We start from the raw sequence: 23097 nt of genomic DNA, 5'->3' as shown, positions 1-23097 counted from the left end.
ACGCACACATGGCTACATATGTATTCACATATATAACGGAATAACGTGTGTACATCTGTACATATACACACAGATATGTCTATACACATGTGTATTTAAAGTTACTCCCAGCTTATTTGACCCACTACTCTTACATATTACAAATTTTAAATTCAGTTATCTATTAATTAAAAGGTAATGTTAACAACATTTAAGCGCAGATTTTTATATTAATATGTGACCCCCCACTACTCTTACATATTACAAATTTTAAATTCAGTTATCTATTAATTAAAAGGTAATGTTAACAACATTTAAGCGCAGATTTTTATATTAATATTTTAACTTACACAAAATATTAATATTCCATTTGCCATATACATTGTATCTAAAATAAGCAATAACAACAACACATAGCTCAAAGTGGAGTGGGTCTAATAAGCTGTGGACCACTGTATATAGTAACTACACCCCCAAACGGAATCAAGAAGGACAAGAGGAAGAATAAAACGACCGATATGTGCAATCGAAACTGAAGCCGTCGCGCACTTTGATGTAAAGTAGGAAGCGCCGATAAGTCAGCCGCGACAGTGACAGCGACCGAACAGCAGCAGCAAGGCTACGTAACGGCGGCTCAATTGAAGCGTTGCCTCTGTGACTAAATGATTACGGCTTATCTACTCGAAGGACCTGCGACGGTCATCGGCTGACTTGGCCATTCCATTTCATTCCATCATCATCAGTTTCACATCATGCCGTGGCCTCGTTCGCCTCGCCCTCGTCAATCGCTGCCGTCCTGTGTTAAGCACTCACACACACACAAACACACACACATATGCCCATTTATATACAAACATGCTTTGTACAATTATCAGCTGCCGTTGGCCCTCAGCAAGCAGCGCTCTCTCGCTTGCTCGCTCACCAGAAACACACACACACACGCACACACAAACAAACTCTCTCTGCAGTTGCGCTCAGTGGTTTTTCAGTGTCGCTGTCGACAATGCTTCCTTTCTCATACGCCTATAGTCGACCTCACACAGAGCGCCCCCACCGACGCCTCTCACTTGAATAGCCAAAGAGTGTAGGTGTAGGTGTGTGCTTCGCGTGTACTCATCTCTGTCTCTCTTTCTGTTTGTGTGTGTGTGTGTGTACGTTTTACGTTTCGCCACACTACGCTGTAGCGTCGGCTTCGTTACATAGTGAAACGAAACGAAACGAAAACTGAAACGCTGCGAGCAGCGCTGCTTGCGTCGACACCAAAAATCGACGAGCATTGAAATCGGACAGCAAACGCTGCTGCCGCTCACTCAATAGCAGCGACGTCGCCGTTGTCGTTGTCGTCGTCGTCATCGTTAGTCGCTCGACTCGTTGCTCAGTTGACTACACTTGGTTCAGTTCTCCGCAAACTTTCAAGCGAAGCGGTTGTGGTTCGTTCTCGTTTTTGGATCGCCCACTAAGTAAGAAAAAAGCTGACAGCCAAATAAGCAGCAGCTGCTACAGCAACAACAACAACAACAAACAACAATTTTAGATAAACGGCGTGTGGAGCATTGCAGGGTTTCAATAGTTTTGTACAACTTAAAAGTGTTGCAAGCACAACAACAATAATTTTTGTAAATTTTTAAACATAAATTGAACGCGCTCAACGGTTAATTAAACAACAACAACAAGAAAAACAACAAACAGCAAAATATCATAAATTATATAAATAGCTAAAAAGAAGAGAAAATAATAAATAAAATTACTTAATCATTTGTTATACGTATGTGCAAGCGTTTTTAGTGCTTTTGTGTAAATGTGTGTGCAATAAGCAGTTCATTGAAAATATTAATAAATTTATTTAATTAAATCAACAACACAACAACAAAAACAACAGCGACAATAAAAAAGCGTTAATTCGGTTGTAAAATGTTTGAGCCGTATGTGAAAATCAAAAAAAAGCGAAACGTGCATGAAATTTATCAAAATGAGAATGTTGTCGATGTCGATGTTGTCGATGTGAATTTGGAGCAACAGCAGCAGCAGCAACAACAACAACAGCCAAGTGATAATTGTTGCTGCCAAAGTGGCCCGCAAAATGTTGCTAGTGTTAGCGCATTAAGCAGCGCATTGACCGAGACGTCGGCTGCGACTGCGACTGCAACAGCGGCAGTGGCAGCGACAACAACAGCGAGCAGCAGCAACAATTGCAGTCGACTGCAGCAATTGATATCAACGCCTCCAGTATTACTGCGCAGATCGTCGCTGTCGACGCCAGCGTCTGCGTCAGCATCTGCGCCAGCGTCAACGTTGCCGCAACACCCACACGCTGTTGCTGTTAGCACGCCATCGCCAACGCCAACGTCGCCGCAGCAGCAGCAACAGCAACAAGCGGCAGCGCCTTCGGTTTTGCAACAACATTTGGGTCACCTGAATTACGAAAGTGGAGCAACTGCAGCAGCAACAGCCGCAGCAGCAGCTAGAAGTGGCACAGCAACACTGGCGCAACATTTGGCAACACCCAGCAGTATATTGCAGGCAGCTTTCAGCAATAATAATAACAACAGCAGCAGCAGCAACCACAACAACAACAACAGCAGCAGCAGCAGCAACTTGCAACATATTTTAACTCGCGCACAAAGTTCCTCCACCTCCACCTCCTCTTTCTCCTCACCCTCCTTGTCGAACAACTGCAGCAGCGCCTGTGCGGGCAACAGGCACTACAACGGCGGCAACAACCACAGCAACAACAATAATAACAACAGCAACAGCATTATTGCCAGCCGTTTGTTTGGGCCAACATCCTCTACAGCTAGCTCCAGTTCAGCAGCCACCTCATCATCTTCATTAACATCATCATTATCATCAGCTTCATCATCCTCGTCGCACCACCTGTCGCCGCATCATCATCTGCACAGCCATCATTCCGCGTTGACCAATTCAATAACGAATCGCATTAATCAATCGATACGGCGGCATCTCAACCAGCAGCAACATCATCACAGCAACAGCAACAACAACGCCTCAACCTCATCATCAACGAGCAGCAGTAACAACAACAACAGCAGCAGCAGCAACAACTCCAACTCTGCCTCCTCGTCGCACTACCAGCAACATCAGCAGCAGCAGCAACAACAACAACACTTTAATTGCGCTCATCCTGCACAGCAGCAACATCATCATCATCAGCAGCAGCAGCAGCAACATCACAGCAACCAACATCACCAGCAGCATCACCAGCACCAACACCACCACAGCAGCAATCATCATCAACAACACCAGCAACACCAGCAACAACAACAATCTCCTCTGTGCCTAGTATTATTAGTTAAATGCCCAAATTCAAAGGAGTTTTGTAACGCCGCCGCAAATTTCTGTGATAAAAGGTAAATAATTATGAAATAAATGCCGGAAAATTTATTGAAAACAAACATAATAATACAATGAATAAAAATGCAAAATAATAGCTGCATTAAAATAATTAACCACTAAGTGGTTGTCTTTAAAGCTTCCGTATACGTTAAATACAACGGAAGTAAAATTAAGTTGGTATTAGAAAACGTTAAAAGAAAAGAGGAATGTTTGGAAATGAAACAGAGTTGTTAGTGGGAAAAGTAATGGAGAAATAATTAAAAATGAAACAGAGTTGCAAATAGTTAAACTAAATCTTCAATATACAACAAATAACTGACATACTATAAGGAAGACTTGAAAGAATTCTCGCTACAGTAAAACTTGAATACAAAGAACTTTTCACACACGACTTGACCCCATTTAAGACCTTCTACGGACTTGATCCACCTCGTTATACATTTGGTTAACACTTTGCAATTCGTGTTGCATCCTTGAATTTATGTCGAGCACAGCAACAGCAGCAACATTTTTTTTTGTTTTTCGTTGTTTACCAACATTGTTTGTTGTGTATTCATTTGAATGACTTGCCGTTTTCACTGGCATTCGTTTGGGTATTCATTCGTATTCGTATTTGTGCTAGTTTAATTTTCAACCTCGACGTAACCCACTTACCACTTACCACTTGGGCTGCCTTGGCTGACCTTATGCACCAGTGCTGGTAAACACACATGATTCTAAAACTAATAATGAACTCAGAACTCACTCACTCACTCTCTCTCTCTGTCTCTCTCTCTTTCTATCTCTCGACCTAAAACAAGCAATAAAATTAATACAATTTTTGGGGTAAACAATCATAAATTTAATGCTGATGCGTTTTGTTTGGTTTTGTTGTTCCATTAATGAAAGTGGGTGGTTTGGTGGTTGGGTGCTGCAGCTGTGGCAAGTCCAAAGGTATCATAAACAGCTGCTTGTCATTGGAGAGTATTGTTTATAATTAAATGAAATTGGAGGCATGTTTTCTTTCACTGTTTTCATTTCATTTTCAAGTGGAACGACAACTTTTATTTTGTACTTGTTGCCTATTTTCTTTGGCCTTGTGGCGCCACAAATCGCCACGATGCAAAGTCCAAAATGATATGTCATTTTCTCTGCGATTGCATTTTATTCGCAAGATGATTCATTCTGAACTTATTCATAAAATGATTGTTCTTTTGTAATAAAATAAATATTTACATGTAAAAAACGAATAAAATTTACAAATTTATTCTAAATTTTGAAGCGGTTTTTAAAAATTGTATTTTTGTTTAGCTTTTCAATTACTTTTCATTTTGAAAAAGTCTTTTGAAGCAAATTTAGATCAATCGATAAGTAAATTTCAAACAATTTTGAAGGAAATTTAGATCAATCGATAAGTAAATTTACAACAATTTTTGCGTTCAAATTAAATTCTTTTCGGATTGAAAACCTACACATTTATGTATTCATATATTCAATGCATTGTGCGATCACTGTAGCTTATGTAGACTGCATTTCAATTGTATTACTGATTGCTTATGAACTGGGAAATGTCTGAGTTGTGGTTTTTTTATTGTATCTTTTTTTTTTTGCACGCCCTCTGAGCAAACGGGACGGGAAGTTTGCTTCAGTGCCTCGGCGTTGCAAGGGTCCGACTCAATACTTTGCTTGTTTGGCAACATGTGGCAGCAACATGGTTTAAAAAGTTAATGCTAATGTAAATGCTTATGTAATTACTATTCACATTTGCAATTGTTAAACCCTTCTTCAGCTTTCAACAAATCTGAGAAAAAGTATTAACTTTTATTGTTGTTGTTGCAAATGTCAATCACAAAGTTCATCTCTTGCTGTGCAACAAGCAACTTTCTCATTTTAATATCAATAAATATCATAAGTGTGTATGCATATTATTTTATAAATTATTTTAAAACTTTCAAAAGTGGATTTAAGCAACAATGCTGCCGATCAGCCAATAGCAACATGTTGTTAAAGCTATGTGGATGCTAAACTGAGCCTTTGAGAGAATTGTCAATCGTTGTGGAATCTGTTTGTTGAACTTATCTGCCAATCAATGAAATCATTGCTACAGATATTTCACTTTTCACTTTGCTTAACGCATTTCACCCAATAATCATCATCATCATCATCAATATCACAAAGGAAACAACAACAAGAACAACAGCAATCAACTCTTTCTTTAAGTCCCACATTTTGAATTTAGAACAAATCTCTACGGAAACCACAAGAGAAGCAAACAAACACAAATTTCTAAGCCAATAAAAAGATATTTGAAGCCAAATAGAGAAGAGTTAGCAAGAGGCATGCGCCATGTGCCTAGAGAAAAAGTAGTAGAAATCCGGCAACAATAACAACAACAGCAACAGCAGCAACAACAAAAATGAAAGCACGACAAAAACAAAATGTGAAAACGCATGAAAGCCAATTTCTTGCCGCTTGGTCGTCATTTCCTTCGTTGCCTTCGCTTCGTCGCAGTCGCCGCACAATTTGTTTAGAAAGTGCAGAGAAATGGTAAAAGCGGCAAAATGCAAACAAGCCAACAGCAGCAGCAACAACAACAACAACGATAACAACAACAACAATAGCACGCCAAGTTTGGCCCAAAACTTGTGCATTGTATAAATTGGGCACAAAATGTTTATTAATTTATTGATTTCATTAAATGCCTCAACACGATAATGAAGTATGATGATGATGATAATTATGAGACGTTTGTCTATCTCTTTTCTGCTGCTTCTGCTGTTTCTACTACTATTATACAATACTATAAGACCAGGCCACGCGTTAAACGGCAACGTGCTTACTGAACGCAAGCCACAGCAAGAGAGAGAGAGAGAGCGAGAGAGAGAGAGTGAGCGAGCGTGTGTAAACTGAGCTTTGCTACGCCAACTACGTCATCAAACAAGTTTGACTTGCCGCAAGCTTAACGTGCGCTTTGCACGTTATTGTTTTTGTTGTTGTTGCTGTTGTTGTTGTTGCTTTGCTTACGATTACATAAAGCATCGTTTCGCTTCGTCGTTCGTGCCTATCAGCGATGTGCTCTCGTTTCACGTTGCTTGACTTCGGTTACACTGCGGTCGGGTGAAATTCGCTGCCGTTAACGTCGCGACAGCGCTGCCGCCTACGCGCCTGCGCACAAACACACACACACATACACATACAGTGCTGGCTATACAAATAAATACAGGCCAGCGTCGTAGCGACGTCTCTGGTTTTGTGGTAGGGGGCGCCATTTCAATGGCTGTTTGTAATGTTTACGTAATCCAAATATGTTTTCCCTCAGTCGTTATTTGTTATTAACGCAAAATTAGTTTAAACTTTCATTTATGTTGCAATGTTGCTGCTGCTGCTGCTCAGCGCTGCTGCTGCCTCTGCTCTGCTCTGCCGCCAAAGTGTCAAAATTAAACGCAGCCAAAGCTCTGCCCTCTAGCATTTGTTTGTTATTTATTGTAGCTTTTCTCCTACATCTTGATCATTTCTAATACTTTTATAATATTAAAATCATTAACATATTTGAAGAGGAGAAATGTAATTAACCTACCCTAATAGTCAGCTCCAATCGTTTGCAAAAAAAACAAAAAAAGTTGGCAACAGACAAATTTCACTCTACTTTAATGATTTTATACATTTTATATAACAACACCAACAACAACAGCGACAGCAGTAGCAGCAACGTCGCGTCGCAGTCGCCAGCGACTTTCACGAAAACTGCAAGCACAACTGCAGAGAGAGAGAGAGAGAGAGAGAGAGAGAGAGAGAGACGCTGAGGAGCTTTCTCCTTATGCCTCGATCGTTGCCTCGACTGCGCTGCCAAAGGCAAATGGACGACTGAACTCCACCGAAAGCCGAAGTCGCTGCAGATAAAGCAAAAACAATAAAACGAAACGAAACGAAACTTGAGCGTGGGAGTTTTGAAAATTAATATGCGTTCAAGTGTTGACATCGTCTTCAAAATATATGTATGTATGTATGTATGTATGTGTAAATGAAGAAGGGCGATAGGAAGAATGGTTAGAGTGAAGAGAAATTGCATGATTAGTGGGTGGATATTATTGTTGTTGGTATTGTGGTGACTGCATTAAGTTGCGGAAGTTAGGAGACAAGACGAGCAATCGCTAAGAGTAGTTTCTCTTTTGAAATCATTTTCATTGGCATGAAAGATCACATTATTTAAATTAAATGGCCAGTCGGTTTTTTTCGCTGCCTTCGTTGTTGTTGTTGTTGCCAAATTTATCTTTGCATCGCATTTATACAATGTGTATGTGTGTGTGTGTATGTAAAATGAAAAGCATTTCCTTTTCTTCAAACGTTTTTCACTCGACTCATTTGTTGTTGTTAGGCGAGTGAAAGGAGTATTATCTGCCCAAGTTGTTGCTGTTGTTGTCTTTGTTTTGTTGTTGTGGTAGTTGTTGGTGAAAACGGGGAAACAACAACAACAAGCACAGCCAGTGAAAACTCATGCGATAATTTGTTGTAAAAATGAAAATTTTCACCATTTTTATTATTGGCCTGCCTTTTGTTGTCGACATTCGTTTGAGTTTGCAGGCTTTTTATTTTCATTTTTTCTTTCTTTTGTTTTTGTTTTTGTTTTATCAAATTTCATTTAGATGCTAATGAAAAGTTGCCGGAAGTTGTGTGCTAATGTGTGTGTGTGTGTGTGTGTGTGCGTGGAAAGCGGCAAGCGAGTCAACTTCAATTATATAACATGCAACTTTGGCGGAAAATTGGTGAAAAGTTGTAAGTGATTGTTGCATTTGGCGCGCTTTTCACTTTGCAGCTGAATATTAACAGACTCCCCTCTCTCTCTTTCTCTCTCGCTCGCTTTTGTTTTCCCCCTAAACCGATTTGTTATATCTTAACGCGTGCTGCGCTGCCGTTTGTCATAAATTCCCTGTGCGCTGCTGCTGTGGCAGCGACTGCGACTGCAACTACTCTGTTTGAGTGTCAGCGTTGCCATATCAGTGTACATTTGTTAGATCGCCCAAGGCGTACAATTAAGAGCGTAACTGTGTCCAAATGCATTCGATTCAGCTGCCAATGGCGTCGACGGCGACGAAGGCGACAAACAAAAAGAATTGAAGAAAAGACAAACAGCTAAGAGCTGACTACAGTGACCTCTCTTGCTTTATGACCAGCAAATGTAAACATTGTTTTTATTTCATGTTTAAATTGAATATATTTAACATGCAAAATTAGTTAAACAATGCAGTAGAGTGACCATGTCATTTGATATGTTCATTTAATACCCCTGCAACCCTCAATCACTCTTAAGGTCCAGCCCAATGCTGAGTCATTAGGAATTCTTGACAACGACAGCGACAGCAGCCCATTAATCATCACGAGTGTGTAACCTTACTTTAAGGGAGGCTGTCCTAAAATCATTTGGCCACGTTTTCTCTTAATATAACCTTACGAACAAGTTTCAGAGTTCTGCGCCTTGGGCTTTGCCTTGGGACGCCGCGGCATCATTCAATGTCATAACAAAACAAAAGTTTTGGCTCTGGCCCTTCAAAGCTCGCAGAGATGGAGCAAGCAAGAGAGAGCGCATTTGTGTGAGAGAGCTTGAGAGCGACAACTGTGCTGAGCTTAAGCTGTGCAAGTGTATATAAGTGTGTGTGTGTATGTGTGTGGCTCTCAATGCCAAATCAATGTCATTAACACTAAACTCACTCACACTCACTAAAAGTTGAATAAAGCTACTTGAAGGTACTAAACCTGACGATACAGCGGTTGCCTTTGCCTTCGCATGATTGACGTCGTTGTCGCAGTCGCAGTCACTGCCGCTCTCGCTGTCGACGTCGACGTCGCAATGCTGTACGCTGGCTTTGTTTTCTTGCTCTTCTTGTTATTGCTGTTGTTATTGTTATTACTGGTGATACTTCCGATGCTCGTTCGTTTACCTTGATAAAAATGCGCGTCAACCTTTTAACACACGCACGCGCTCTTTCTGTCACACACAGGCGCATGGATTGAAGGTCCTTTTTCGAGGCATTTGATGGTCACTGGGCTCAGCAGCAGCAGCAGCAGCAGCAGCAGATGTGGCAGCAACATACAGACATACACACGTACGCATACCAAAATAGTGGCAACTCCTTGGAAAATCGCTGTTGTTGTTGTCGTTGCAGCCTTGTAAAGATTTTTCCGACTCTTTCTATGCTTAATTGTATATAAAAATGTTGCTGTTGTTCCTTTTGCATCTGCTTACAGCTAGCATTGTTATTGTGTCGGTGTGTGTGTGTGTTAGTGTGTGTTGTTGTTGTTGTTCTTGCAGATCCTCTTTCTCTCCCTCGCCTTGGCCCATTGTTTGTCAATTTTCCACTCTTGGCTACAATATATTTTGGCCCATTGTGTTTGCTGTCTGTCATCTGCAGACTTTGCCTGCGTTTTGAGTTATCCTTGTCTCTCTGCATCCGCTGTGACGTTTCTTAGCCGCCTCAGATTTTCCTTGCCCACACAACACACAACACTCAGCATTTAGTTTTCATTTGCCGCTTCAGCATGACAGTCGCGTCTTTTCCGCTGCTGCCCGCACACTAAACATTAAAAGTACCTAGCTACAAACTCGAGCTGAGATCAGAATCCACATTGCGACAATCACTTAAGGCGAACGCCCTGTGCCCTGTGCCCTGTGCTTTCAAAAAGCTCACACGCTCTCTCTCTCTTACGCTCACTCACTGTGAGAGAGCGCCCACTCAGTGAGCTCGGGTTGATCGGCCAATCGTTTGTTCGTTTGGTTCGTTCACTCAACGCGGAATAACGGTGCACTCGCGAATTATCGAATTTTGCTCCTCGCTGCACTTTGCATTTTGGCGCATTCCGCTTTGTGATTTCCGTGTGCTTGTTTGTCTTAGTCACAGTCTCCGTCTGCTGTCACCGTCCTCGTCTGTCTTTGTGTCTGAATTTTTAAATTTTTGTTCATCAAATTTTGTTATATTTTGTGTGTGTTATTGCGGCAAGCTGGAGAACTCTCTGCTATTGAAGCTGCTCAACTTAGTCGCCAGACACTCGAGCTGCGATAGTAACCTAGTCAAGATTGAGTTTGAGCGCAGCATTATGGATCTGTTGCAAGAGCCAAGGTGCCCTATTTAATATACATATATGCACCTATTTTAATGCTATTCAATTAAATTCACATGTAATTGATAATTTGTATATTGTATCTTTGCAGATTGCCGGTGAACGAATGTCAGGCAAGCCAAACAGCTAGAGTTACCTCGAACCTGCACGCATCCAGTAGCACAATGGCGGTCAGTCGTGTTCCGTCGCCGCCCTTGCCGGAAGTTAATACGCCAGTTGCTGAGAACTGGTGTTATACGCAGGTAAGACACCCTCTAATCCCCCCTTCGCCTCTACCTATCCTACCCGAAAAGGATTAAATTACAATGTAACGAGCCTGCGGATCTGGTCAATGTCTTTTGCATTCCTATGGATTTGCCGACAACGCGTCTTCCCATCGCTGCAGCTGCTCGAATTTCAATATACCGTATACAGTATAGTAAACTGATTCCACATTTTGTGGTTATGTGCATAAACATTTTTTGTCTGCACAGGAAAATGCATTTCCGTTCCCTCATCCAGTTCTCTCAACGCTTTTAAGCAGAAAATAAAACTGCAAACGTTAGCCTTAACCGATATTAACCGATTGAAGTAGGCAAAATCTTGTTTTTTATACCGATACCGAAATAATCGTATAATAAACGGATAATTTAATTCAATCAAGCATTAAATTCAATCATAGTTTTTCAAAGTTAATTTGAAGTATATATCTTTTGTTAAAGTTTTTTATACAATTTAAAAATTTTTATCACACTTGGAAATAATTGAAATTTTTACCCTAAATTAAACTGGAGTTTTAAAACCGATACATACAAAAAAAAAACGGTAACCGTTGCGATATCGATATACAAAGATTTGACGTAACCGATAATGTAAAATGCAAACATACGAAACCGTAACTGATCCCGATTTTCAGTTTTGACCGTAAAAAAAATGATTATTTCTATAATACTTTTTTATATATTAGCAAATTTCTAATCAATTTAAAATCTCTGTTTAATTGCAGGTCAAAGTGGTTAAATTTAGTTATATGTGGACCATAAATAACTTTAGTTTTTGTCGGGAAGAAATGGGTGAAGTACTCAAATCGTCCACATTCTCAGCCGGTGCTAATGACAAACTAAAATGGTAATTAACTTTAAATTATATCATTTAACTGCAATTATTAATTTGTTACATTGATTTACAGGTGTTTACGGGTGAATCCCAAGGGACTAGATGAGGAAAGCAAGGATTACTTATCATTATATTTACTGTTAGTTTCGTGTAACAAATCTGAAGTCAGAGCCAAGTTCAAATTTTCCATATTAAATGCAAAACGTGAGGAAACCAAAGCAATGGAATCCCAGCGGTAAGTTTGAAAAACTTCTTTAACAACATTTCAATAATAAATATAATAATGTGATAATTGTTATTTATTTGCAGAGCTTACCGTTTCGTGCAGGGCAAAGATTGGGGCTTTAAGAAGTTTATACGCCGCGATTTTCTCTTGGACGAGGCCAATGGCCTTCTGCCCGAGGACAAGCTGACAATATTCTGTGAGGTCAGCGTTGTGGCGGACAGTGTGAACATCTCCGGACAATCCAATATTGTGCAGTTCAAAGTGCCAGAGTGCAAACTATCTGAAGATCTCGGCAATCTGTTTGACAATGAGAAATTCAGCGATGTAACGCTCTCGGTTGGTGGCCGTGAGTTTCAAGCGCACAAGGCCATACTGGCAGGTAAGAAGATTGACAAGAAGATACATAAGAAGATTAAAACCTAAACTCAACTAATTTGTTTAATTTGTATGTGATTTGCAGCGCGTAGTGATGTCTTTGCGGCCATGTTTGAGCACGAAATGGAGGAGCGTAAGCTGAATCGTGTCGCCATAACCGATGTGGATCACGAGGTACTCAAAGAGATGCTGCGATTCATATACACGGGCAAGGCGTCAAACCTAGAAAAAATGGCTGATGATCTCTTAGCGGCTGCTGATAAGGTAAGATGGAAATTTAACCAAAAATTCCTAAGAGCAATATTAATATTCGCATTTTTGAATTTGTAATTACAGTACGCACTCGAAAAGCTGAAAGTGATGTGCGAGGAGGCGCTGTGCGTCAATCTCTCTGTTGAAACAGCAGCCGAAACGTTAATATTAGCTGATCTCCACAGTGCGGATCAATTGAAAGCACAAACGATAGATTTCATTAATACGTAAGTTTAGATTTCTGTGGATTTCTTTATACATGATTTATTTAACTGACATTTGTTGTGCTTACAGTCATGCCACCGATGTGATGGAAACCTCTGGTTGGCAAAATATGATCACAACACATTCACATTTGATAGCGGAGGCATTTCGTGCCCTCGCAACACAACAAATCCCACCAATTGGACCACCAAGGAAACGCGTGAAAATGAGCTGAAACCATAATGCAGAAGCAAACCATTTAACACTAGCAACAACAGCAACAACAACAGCAACAACAAAAACCAGCAGCAACAACAACAACAACAATACCTACAAGAGCAACAATAATAATAATAATAATAACGATAACAATTGTAAAACAAAATTCAATTTGATCAAGATTCAATTCAGTTTCCAAGCAAATGATAAAATAATACGTGCAGCTACTAATTTTATTATCAATAACAACACAAACAACATTTTTAATAACAACAATAAGATAAACTGGCTGAAGCCAGCATTAGAAGATACAAAAGCAACAGCTGATGCAGATACAGATACAGATACAAAAGTAATGTTTATTGTTTCGAAATCGTTTAATTTAATTTTCAATAACTTGATAAATGTATTATTTTTATTTTGTTGATTTATGATTATGTTTAATGTTTATTTGTAAGATGAAAATTAAAAGTAAAAAAAAACAACAAACAAAAAGAGAACAGCAAAAAAAAGAAACCAGAAATGCAACAAATTAATAAATAAACTTTTTAATAAGAGTGCAGTTCAGTAAGAAGCGAAGGCAAATATAATCATATACATAAATAATATAATAAAATAAAATAAAATAAAATAAAGCATTGCGTAACTATTATAAATATTATTATTATGTAATTCTATTATTATGATTACCGCGTATAATTACAAAGCGTACACTTTGATTGTGATGTATATTCGATGAGTATGACTAATGCATAATGATACGGATATGATAATGAAGTTGATTTATATATTGTGTATATGTAAACTCTGCTAATTGAATTCAAGAGAGCATTAAAGGTTTTATTTTTGTATTTACCGAAAGCAACTTCCTATCCAAACCCACACACACGCACACACACACACAGAAACAAACACACACATCAGCGAATCGAAGAATCGAGTTGCCGGGAACAGACACAAAGATGCAACAAACTATCATAAGCTGCAACCACCGTCGTTACACATGCCACACAACAACAACACACACACACCACAACAAAATTACCGGAAACATTGTATACATAAAATTTCTATTCTATTTTCGTTAAACATAAAAAAATAAATAAACTCCATGTTTTTTGTTTTTAAGTATTTAATGCAAACTTCTTTATTTCTTGTATAAATAACTAAAAAAAAAAATCAAAACATTGAAGAAATAAAAGCAAAATGTAGCACTCTGTGTATAGTAAGCAAAAACCACAACAACATCGTCTTTCTTATAAACAGGCAACGAGTCTTCTATCATTTTTCCGCTCAATCAGCTAGCTACGGAGGAAGTGGTCTGAATAGTATAAGCCTTGTGAGGACCTGTTCTTTTTCTAGCTGCAATTGAAGATGTTTTCCTCCCCTCCTCCCATCTTATTGGCAAAACAAAATAATAATAAAGTTAATTGAAGAAAAAGGAATCAAGCAAGAAACGAATAAATTCAAAGTGATACAACTAAATATAAATATTCAAGATTTTATAAAATGAAATCGATGAAAAAAATAAAATTTGATGAATCCAAGGAACCTCATGCAAAGGGAGGTAGGTTTAACAGTTTGCTTGATTGATTAATTATGACAGCATTTGCAAATTGTAAATAAATAGCATTAGTTTTTGGATTGTGGTTAAGCAAAAGCACAAGACAACAGTTAAACTAAACTTATACAGCATTATTAAAAAGCTATTCCAAATTGGATCGGTCTTAGAGATATCAATATAAGTTGCTGTTAGACGTAAACAATTATTAGTTTGCTTTCGAACGATTGATTTTTTAAATTCCAATTGACCAAAAAGAAGCAAATAATTTAAGAATGCCGTGTGAATGATTGAAAACTAAACTTGTAGAATGATGGAATTAACAAAAGAAAAGAAAATATCAAATGCAAACATATTCAAGCTAACTAAGATACATTTTTATGCATGCCAATCTAAATGTGTAGAAAACAATAAATGGTCAGGAGTACAGAACGTAAATATATGTATGTAATAGAACTTAAAAGTCATAAAGTCGACTGGGGAATATGCAACACGAGAAACCTTTTTAAAACGCAAATTGTAATTGTATTTAACAAATTAGATAATAAATTAATATGTTCTAAACACGTAGCGACTATTTTTTCTCGTGCTCATCTAGAAACTGTTGCAATAGTGTGCCATCAATTGGAATGGTTAGTTGTTCGGAGCCATCGACACTGCGCTTTGACTTGACCAGTTTGTGGTCCAAGAATTCGGTCAGCTGGGCGCGTAATGCCAAATCGGAGCTTACTAGGAATGCCTCGCGACAGCTCCAGTACAGATCCTTGAATGGCATGCCCTGGTAATTGGCAATGCCTTTGTTCTTCAACTGAAACTTGACAATCAGCATGTAAATGCCTCTCGAGTTCGTCGTCAACGAGGAGAATACACTTCGCATGGAGGAGAGCGCCAGTTCGCCGGAATTTTGCACCAAGAGTGAGTTCTCGAAAGCTGTTTCATTCGTATACGGCAGCATAGTGGTGCAATCCCACCAGGAGAAGTTAAAGTTGCTTAGTTTGTTCTGGTCCCACACTAAATAAGTAATGGATATCAGTGAATTGGAAATGTCATAATTAAGTCTACTCACGCAGTGGTGTATTGATGTGATCTATGGAGGCCAAGAGATGTATATTAGGTACTCGCGACAGGCGCGATAGAATGGCCTGTGCTTTGACATTACGTAGCATGGCGCCGTCTAGATTGTGCACAATCAGATACAGATGAGTTTCGGGTATCAGAGCAAACTCCTCTTCGATCATGTCCACAGCCTCATGAGCATTACCCGGACTTGGACCAGCGTCCAGTATATCGGTAGTTATGCTGTCCAGCACATCCTTGAGCGTCAGGCTGGGAAAGAATCCGTTGACCACCAGCACCGTTTGCTTTGAGAGAACATCTCGATGAAAGGACTGCAGCAGTTGGCGCTTTGAGCCCAATCCATAGAGCAGAATATTGAAACCCTCGTTGAGAATACACATCCACTTGGAAAAGTATGAGCGATACTCTTCCATTATAGCATTAATAGCCGTTTCATGCTCTGCCGATGCTTTCATATCAGCCAATAGAGTGAAAAGTCTATCTGCGGCCAGTCGTGGATTCTTAAGGCGATCCAGAGTGTGATCCGATGTGAGTATCTTGCTGCTGGCATGAGAATGAAAGTAACCATCGCTTTCTGGCACGTACTCGTTGGATCTTTTAACACGCGCCGTTTGCCGCTGGCGTGCTGCTGATGGTGTCTTGGGAAGCACAGGAACCACAATAGCTCGACGTGCCTTGGCTGGAGTTTTGGGCTCATCGTCAGCGGCATCATTATCTGAAGTGGCACCGTCGCTATCACTGCTGCTGCTGCTGCTTGAGGAGTTCTCATCGCTTGGCCGAAAGTCACTCTCATCCGCGGAAAAGTCCTCATCGGAATCAGCCACAATTCGGGCAATTTCTATAAGACAATATTATATGTTAAGATTGTTAACATTAATTCAATTGTGACAAGCTTACGCTGCTTAACTCTCGTACGAACGTGTGACGGTGTCTTTGGATGATCTACCTTCTTACGCTTAGTGTCCGGTGTTTTGACACCCAGCCGCGGAGTCTTTGGTGTTTTTGGTGTCTTTGGAGTGCACGGAGTGGCATTGAGTGCAGCAATGGCCATTGCATCACGTTTCTTGGGCGTATTGAAGCCAAACAAACTGGTGCCCGCCACATTGTAGTCAGCCTGTATTAGCTGCAAATCTCGTGCATTTGGCTTGGCTGCTCCTACATCTGGTAATCCGACATCTTCGTCATTTTCCGACTGCAGCTCATCGCTATCCGAGCACTCAACATAGTTGACAACAATGTGTTGCTTTGTTGCTCCTGTTTCGTTTTTAAACGCTTGATATTTCTTGGTGGGACTCGGCTTACGTGCTGATCGGCGTGTCATGGGCTGCTGCTCCACTTCAGCGGCACTTGATTCATCCGAGTTTGTTAGATTTTCAATAGATTTCAAACTGGCTGATTTTGGACGCGCTTTTGTTGTTGCCTTTTGTTTCTTTGGTGTCTTGTATTCGGCGCCATTCGACGCAGCTGCCTGTATCTTTGTTGGCGTGGCACTCATTTGATACAAATAAAAATAATTTTAGCAATTTAAAATTAATAACAACAATTTAAAAGCAGAATATTAAATAATTGCACACAAAAATAAATTGTTTTTGCCGCGGTTTTGCTGATGACGATATCGGTCTATCGCTTTTGCACAGCTTTATCGATAGCAATCCCACTGCTAACTGGCAACCGTGATTATGACCGTTCTTCCGATACGATATTTAATCTATCGCACTGTTATGCGGGACCGCGATATCGTGTTTGCCGCCATGCATTGCTTTTAAAAATACAACATTGTCTGTCGAAGATTTGTTAAAAATTAATTGATAAATATGTTGTTTGTATGATAAATGCACTTAAATTCATTTGCAAACATGATTAATTTTATTTTGAACAATAAATGACCGACCATTTAAAAGCAATCGAATAAATTATAACGATATATCGTCAAAGCAAAATTAGTTACATCACTAACTCTGAGTCAGGCGGTTTAGCGTGCGGCAATTTTTCACAGAAAGCAGTAGCCAAGTGTTTTCAATTTGTTTAATTTTTTATTAAAAGTCGCACAACACAGACGAAACATGTCGACATTGGCAAGTCCTTTATCCATCGCTGGCACACGACAGTCGGGCGCGTCAGTGCGTACGCAGAACGGTAAGAAATCATTGGTTTGAACAACAGCTGCAGCCGGGTTCCAAGCACGTTGCCAGTGCGACCCTCCCACGACCAATAGGAACATTCCCGAACAAAGAATTAAATATGTTACTCATAGTAAAGTTTGGTGTCTTTGCACATTAAACACAACAAGATGAAGGCTATTAATGAAAAACATCAAACAGAACTCAAAGTGAGGTTATGGTGTTGGAAGCGTCTAGGCCAACTACATACTTACATACATATTTACAATTGGAGTTGAGTTCTTACCAAGTCCATTTATTCGTTGCAGTCATGGCAGCTCTGTCCATATCAAACATTGTGAAGAGCTCCCTGGGACCCGTTGGCTTGGACAAAATGTTGGTGGATGACATTGGAGATGTGACCGTTACCAATGACGGAGCAACTATTCTGCGTCTGCTGGAGGTGGAGCATCCAGCTGCCAAGTAAGTCCGAGTCTGAGAACATGTTGTTTGGGTGATGTTTTAACCGGTTGTTTAGGGTGCTGGTGGAATTGGCACAGCTGCAGGATGAGGAGGTTGGCGATGGCACCACATCCGTTGTCATTTTGGCCGCCGAGCTGCTTAAGAATGCCGATGAGTTGGTTAAGCAGAAGATTCATCCCACTTCCATCATCTCGGGTTATCGTATTGCCTGCAAGGAGGCATGCAAGTACATTTCCGAGCACCTAACTGCTCCAGTGGATGAGCTCAGTCGTGACTCATTGATCAACATTGCAAAGACATCGATGAGCTCGAAAATCATTGGCGCCGATGCCGACTTCTTTTCGAGCATGGTCGTGGATGCGGCTCAAGCCGTCAAGATCACCGATCCCAAGGGACAGACTGCCTATTCCATCAAAGCCATCAATGTGCTTAAAGCCCACGGAAAGTCAGCTCGCGAATCGGTGCTGATTCCCGGCTATGCCTTGAACTGCACCATTGCCTCACAGCAAATGCCCAAAAAGATAATAAACGCTAAAATTGCCTGCCTGGATTTCTCGCTGCAAAAGACCAAGATGAAGATGGGCGTCCAGGTGTTGATCAACGACCCCGACAAGCTGGAGGCGATTCGCGCACGTGAGCTGGACATCACCAAGGAGCGCATCAACATGATCTTGGGCACCGGCGTCAACGTGGTGCTGGTCAGTGGGGGCGTCGATGATCTCTGCATGAAGTACTTCGTCGAAGCCGGCGCCATGGCTGTGCGCCGTGTAAAGAAGAGTGACTTGAAGATCATTGCCAAGGCCACAGGTGCCGCTTTCCTTACGTCGCTGACCAACATGGATGGCGAAGAGACCTTCGACTCCTCGATGGTAGGTGAAGCTGCCGAGGTGGCACAGGAGCGCATCTGCGATGATGAGCTCATTCTCATCAAGGGCACCAAAGCGCGGTAAGAGACCATTCAACGAGCACTTCATAGGCAACATCTGTTATCAATCATTTCCCATTTATACTACTCATAGTGCCGCTGCTTCGATTATTCTGCGTGGTCCCAACGACTTCTACTGTGATGAGATGGAGCGTTCTGTCCACGACGCTCTTTGCGTGGTGAAGCGTGTGCTGGAGAGCAAAAAAGTCGTTGCTGGCGGCGGCTGCGTGGAGGCAGCTCTCTCCATCTACCTCGAGAACTTTGCCACTTCCCTCTCATCGCGGGAACAGTTGGCCATTGCCGAGTTCGCCAAATCGATGTTGGTCATTCCGAAAACTTTATCTGTAAATGCCGCCAAGGATGCCACCGATTTGGTGGCCAAGCTGCGTTCCTACCACAACTCAAGCCAGACAAACAGCAAAAATGGCGAACTCAAGTGGACCGGCTTGGATCTAATTGAGGGAGTGGTGCGTGACAACAAGAAGGCCGGCGTCCTCGAGCCAGCCATGTCGAAGATCAAATCACTGAAGTTCGCCACCGAGGCGGCCATCACAATTTTGCGCATTGATGACATGATCAAGCTGAATCCAGAGGATAAGAGCGGCAAGAGCTACGCCGATGCCTGCGCTGCCGGCGAGCTGGACGGTTAATGTGTTAATGTTAAAAGCTAAAATAGTTAACACCGCTACTATCATTTCTTTACTACTTGATTAGGCATTTAATCTTATGTATCACTCACTGCAAACTCCCATTTATTTGTAACAACAATTTAATTGTTTGATTTGTATTAATACCGCACCATTAATCCACCTTTCTCATTCACTTAATATGCATAATAAATGGAACTTCTGAATATGCTGCGGCGTATGCAAAACTATTTTCTACACAATATTTTCATTTTATGGGATATCTATGATGAGAGAGAGAATACGCTTCAGAGAGCCGGAGAGTCTGTGATCTATATATAGAACTTGCATCTCTGCTGTCTATAAATACAAAAAGAAAACAAAATCCGAAAGCAGTCGCACGGCATGTAAAGAAATTGAATTAGGAATTTGTTAAAATTGTTAAAAAAAAAACCTTGGAAATATGTCTGGAAATCCTTTGGAAGGCGCCGTTGGTGGCGATCTGAACAACAATGAGACGGAAGTGGACACGGCAAATGGACAGTCTCAGAATGAGCTGCTCGATATGGTTTTCACATTGGAGAGCGAGAAACAAGCACTGCTAGAAGAGTCTCGCAAAAGAATTGGTGCTCTGCGTAAAGATTTTGAGGTTAGTTTTGAAAGAATATTGAGTGAATATTAACTGAAAACATATTCGAATCAAAAAAGGAGGCACGATGCGAAAATGAGCGACTAAAAAAGCGAGTGGCAAACTTGGAGCAGTCCTTAAAGCAGTCGGTGATGCTTGGCGGCACAGAAGCACCGAAATCTCGACAAGAACAGGAGGAACTGTTGCTCAAAGCCAAAACTTTGCTGTTTGAAAAAACAAAAGTGAACAAACAGCAGGAACAACAGATTGCCGTGCTCAAGAATCAGGTTGAGTCAATCAAGGAGGTGGTGCAAGTGACCAAGGACATGTTGCAGCTGAAGACCACAGAGTGTGAGCACACTCAGGCCCGGTTGGAGAAGAGCCAACTGTGGATCAAAGCCGAGCAGGAGAAGTGTGCACTGACCGAGAAGAAGCTAGTCATATCAAAGGGTGTCTACGACAAACTACGCACAGAATATGACACACAGTCCAAAATATTCAAGGTGATCACAGTGATAGCTCTCAATTCAATAGAAAGATAACACTTATAATCACTCATATTAATAATAATTTCATTGCAGGATCTTAAATCGGCCTATGAACAGAAGGTAAAGGTGCTAAGTCACGCATTGGAGGAAGCCAAAAAATAGTTGAACAATTTAATAAACTACATATGTTAATTAAATGCACAAATATTGTTTTTAAGTTGAATAATTTAATTATCTTTTATCGTTGCCGCATCCAACGGTTCAATGTCTAGGCGCTCTGCTTGGTTGGCTGCTGCTGCTGTTGTTGTTGTTGCTGGATCATTTTGGCAGCAGCTGCCTGTTTCACCTCCAGCACACCCATCACAGAGTTGAGGAAACGCGTTTTTTGCAGTTGAATCTTTTCGATTTTCTCAATCTGTTCCTGCACGTATTCGACGCGTCGCTTAAAATAATCCTTGGATCCCTCTAGATCCTGTCAAGCAAACAGCCGGTATAAACAAACCAATACATAATGGAAGAGAAATATGAATTAGTTACCTTTTCGATGTAGTAGCCGGTGCCTATATCGATGATAAAGTTGTTGAGGTCCTTAATGCGTCCTGGCACGTACATACTACTGGTCAGCGGCACCAGTATTTGACGGTTCTCCCAATCGGGCTGAAACGCTTCTAAGGCATCTTTTGAACCTGCGTATTTCGCTTTGCAGCCATGCAGAGTCGACAGTGAGTCCTGTATATTGCCCATCTCCTAATCATGACCAGAATAAAAGCGGTTAATTGTAACATGTGCCATTTCCCTCTTGTTCCCACTGTGACTAAAACTCACACCCACACGCGACTCACACTCACCTGGTCAAACTCTTGCTTGATTTGCATCAATTGGTCCGGACTGAGCTTGGTGAGATCAATCATCTCCGTCTTTGCGGTATTATTTGCGGTTGCAGCCATATTTTGTGCCAAACTTACAACTTAATAAAAATTAATTTCGATTTTAGTCACGCAAGTGTATTAAGTTCAAGACGTTGCCACCTGGCAGAAAAAAAGTTGCGTTCATTTCGACGTTGCCAGAACTTGAAAAGTTTTCTAAATAACTTCTTACTTTAGTTACTTTTTTTCCAAAAAATGATCTCTATTGTTATTTTTTCAAATTTTGAAGATAAATTCTGAAATTGTTACAACTTTTTCAAAATTTATTGTAAAATGAACTAAAAATATGTTCACATTAGAATTGTGCGCTGGAACCAGTGTAACACCAGTACTGGCGCTGATCAAATCGTTCAAAATAAGCTCAGATGAATAGTTCACTAAAATGTACCAACGCACTTAATACCTGACTATTTGGTTCAGTTAAGTAGTTTAATAAGACCACGGTCAAAAGCTCTTTGGCATAACACGCAAAAACTGGTAAGCTATTGCCATTGTTGGAAACTAAGCTAATTTGTAGCTAGTTCTGGCTGTTCTTGTTTGAGTGATATTAAAATCAGGTAATCAAAGCGAAACAAATATAGGTTAAGGTTTCGGTTCCGGTACGTCTCGAAATAACTATTTCGGTTTTTTTCTTTCGGTATTCGGTTCTTGACAGAGAATTTTCATCCAGTTACGGTTTCAGTTCCGGTTCTAAAAATGAAACGGCTAGTTTCGGTTAACAGTTCCAATACCGGCTCCGGTGTTATTCTCTGATTACAATTCTAAAATTGCTTTTAGCCGAAAGTAAGGCCATTTTCAAGATATATAAGCTATAGGCTCGCGAATGACATTTTGTTTTTCTTAGCTCTTTGCGATGCTTTTCAGCCAAAACAGCTATTTTTGTATACAAAGTTGGCGTTCATTCTGGACGGTATATTTCAAATTGAAAAAGTAACGTTTCTTTTTATACTTTTATTTTATTTATTATATGCAATGTTATAATTCTGTGTTTTGTCAGTCATTCTGTATTTGTATGCATTTTTATACCATTTATCTTTCTCATAAATTATAAAATCTAACATAAAACAAAGCAATTTCATTAACAATCACTGCCGCTACATGTACACATACACGTTACGATTTCTTGTAATATATATGTAGGCGCAACTGTAGTGCTACGCAGCCATTACATGTTCATATACATATTCTTTGTAGTTATATACTGGGTATATGTGTGTGTTTTGGTTGTGTGTTGGTTTCGTATATATATTAGATAACAATGATATTAAGCCTAAATAGATACATATATATATATATATATCTATATGTATGTATGTATGTAAGTTAAATTTGTATTGATACAATTTGTTTGCATTTCATTCGCATTTATCTGTTCCTTTGACCATTCAACTATTACATGCTTTAACTAAGTTACTGATACTCATTTATAATAACTGTACTTGCCTTGCCTCTTATCAATTTATGTTTATCATACACATAACACATTAT

The 23097-nt window shown here is 40.2% G+C and overlaps 5 protein-coding genes across 8 annotated transcripts in view; 3 read left to right on the top strand and 2 right to left on the bottom strand.

Annotated features, from left to right (window-relative positions):
• The window catches only part of LOC117790516 (protein roadkill), a 50444-nt gene extending 37341 nt beyond the window's left edge, over nucleotides 1-13103 (top strand). For 2 of the 4 annotated variants that reach the window (XM_034629984.1, XM_034629983.1), the window contains 7 exons: nucleotides 10517-10667; nucleotides 11411-11532; nucleotides 11594-11755; nucleotides 11830-12125; nucleotides 12207-12385; nucleotides 12458-12600; nucleotides 12668-13103. In XM_034629984.1, the coding sequence (XP_034485875.1) occupies nucleotides 10590-10667; nucleotides 11411-11532; nucleotides 11594-11755; nucleotides 11830-12125; nucleotides 12207-12385; nucleotides 12458-12600; nucleotides 12668-12812 (1125 nt within the window). In that variant the 5' untranslated portion in view covers nucleotides 10517-10589 and the 3' untranslated portion in view covers nucleotides 12813-13103. Of the gene's footprint in view, nucleotides 1-1732; nucleotides 3348-10143; nucleotides 10425-10516; nucleotides 10668-11410; nucleotides 11533-11593; nucleotides 11756-11829; nucleotides 12126-12206; nucleotides 12386-12457; nucleotides 12601-12667 lie in introns of those variants that run through there. The other 2 variants (XM_034629981.1, XM_034629982.1) reach the window with 2 other exon arrangements.
• A 1609-nt stretch (nucleotides 13104-14712) lies between these two features.
• Nucleotides 14713-17016, bottom strand: LOC117790517 (origin recognition complex subunit 2). The gene is made up of 3 exons (XM_034629985.1): nucleotides 16332-17016; nucleotides 15424-16272; nucleotides 14713-15368 (listed from the first exon to the last, which is right to left on the bottom strand). Exons 1-3 carry the CDS (start codon nucleotides 16927-16929, stop codon nucleotides 14932-14934), a joined length of 1884 nt encoding a protein of 627 aa, XP_034485876.1. The 5' UTR covers nucleotides 16930-17016; the 3' UTR covers nucleotides 14713-14931.
• Nucleotides 17017-17388: 372 nt separating this feature from the next.
• LOC117791055 (T-complex protein 1 subunit alpha) lies at nucleotides 17389-19818 on the top strand. Its single transcript, XM_034630685.1, has 4 exons — nucleotides 17389-17570; nucleotides 17863-18016; nucleotides 18072-18962; nucleotides 19036-19818. The coding sequence occupies exons 1-4, from the start codon at nucleotides 17498-17500 to the stop codon at nucleotides 19589-19591; spliced, it is 1674 nt and encodes a 557-aa protein (XP_034486576.1). The 5' UTR covers nucleotides 17389-17497; the 3' UTR covers nucleotides 19592-19818.
• Nucleotides 19819-19931: 113 nt separating this feature from the next.
• LOC117791646 lies at nucleotides 19932-20884 on the top strand. The gene is made up of 3 exons (XM_034631456.1): nucleotides 19932-20216; nucleotides 20276-20698; nucleotides 20777-20884. Exons 1-3 carry the CDS (start codon nucleotides 20031-20033, stop codon nucleotides 20843-20845), a joined length of 678 nt encoding a protein of 225 aa, XP_034487347.1. The 5' UTR covers nucleotides 19932-20030; the 3' UTR covers nucleotides 20846-20884.
• LOC117791647 (probable prefoldin subunit 5) lies at nucleotides 20825-21716 on the bottom strand. The gene is made up of 3 exons (XM_034631457.1): nucleotides 21532-21716; nucleotides 21221-21430; nucleotides 20825-21155 (listed from the first exon to the last, which is right to left on the bottom strand). Exons 1-3 carry the CDS (start codon nucleotides 21628-21630, stop codon nucleotides 20952-20954), a joined length of 513 nt encoding a protein of 170 aa, XP_034487348.1. The 5' UTR covers nucleotides 21631-21716; the 3' UTR covers nucleotides 20825-20951.
• Between the last annotated feature and the right edge of the window lie 1381 nt (nucleotides 21717-23097).

The sequence above is a fragment of the Drosophila innubila genome (genome assembly GCF_004354385.1).
Source record: "Drosophila innubila isolate TH190305 chromosome 3R unlocalized genomic scaffold, UK_Dinn_1.0 2_E_3R, whole genome shotgun sequence".
Lineage (NCBI taxonomy): Eukaryota > Metazoa > Arthropoda > Insecta > Diptera > Drosophilidae > Drosophila > Drosophila innubila.
Note: the sequence above shows the minus strand (reverse complement) of the source record. Positions and strands in the feature narration are given on the sequence as shown.

Bases quoted from the DNA above. Each gene is read 5' to 3' on its own strand.
- LOC117790517 (XM_034629985.1), bottom strand. From the start codon at position 16,929: ATGAGTGCCACGCCAACAAAGATACAGGCAGCTGCGTCGAATGGCGCC. The intron at 16,273-16,331 runs GTAAGCTTGTCA...ATTGTCTTATAG, and splicing joins TCGTACGAGAGTTAAGCAGC to AAATTGCCCGAATTGTGGCT. The intron at 15,369-15,423 runs GTGAGTAGACTT...TTACTTATTTAG, and splicing joins TCACATCAATACACCACTGC to TGTGGGACCAGAACAAACTA.
- LOC117791055 (XM_034630685.1), top strand. From the start codon at position 17,498: ATGTCGACATTGGCAAGTCCTTTATCCATCGCTGGCACACGACAGTCG. The intron at 18,017-18,071 runs GTAAGTCCGAGT...CCGGTTGTTTAG, and splicing joins GTGGAGCATCCAGCTGCCAA to GGTGCTGGTGGAATTGGCAC. The intron at 18,963-19,035 runs GTAAGAGACCAT...TACTACTCATAG, and splicing joins ATCAAGGGCACCAAAGCGCG to TGCCGCTGCTTCGATTATTC.
- LOC117791646 (XM_034631456.1), top strand. From the start codon at position 20,031: ATGTCTGGAAATCCTTTGGAAGGCGCCGTTGGTGGCGATCTGAACAAC. The intron at 20,217-20,275 runs GTTAGTTTTGAA...GAATCAAAAAAG, and splicing joins CTCTGCGTAAAGATTTTGAG to GAGGCACGATGCGAAAATGA. The intron at 20,699-20,776 runs GTGATCACAGTG...ATTTCATTGCAG, and splicing joins CACAGTCCAAAATATTCAAG to GATCTTAAATCGGCCTATGA.
- LOC117791647 (XM_034631457.1), bottom strand. From the start codon at position 21,630: ATGGCTGCAACCGCAAATAATACCGCAAAGACGGAGATGATTGATCTC. The intron at 21,431-21,531 runs GTGAGTGTGAGT...GGTCATGATTAG, and splicing joins TCAAGCAAGAGTTTGACCAG to GAGATGGGCAATATACAGGA. The intron at 21,156-21,220 runs GTAACTAATTCA...TTTGCTTGACAG, and splicing joins CCGGCTACTACATCGAAAAG to GATCTAGAGGGATCCAAGGA.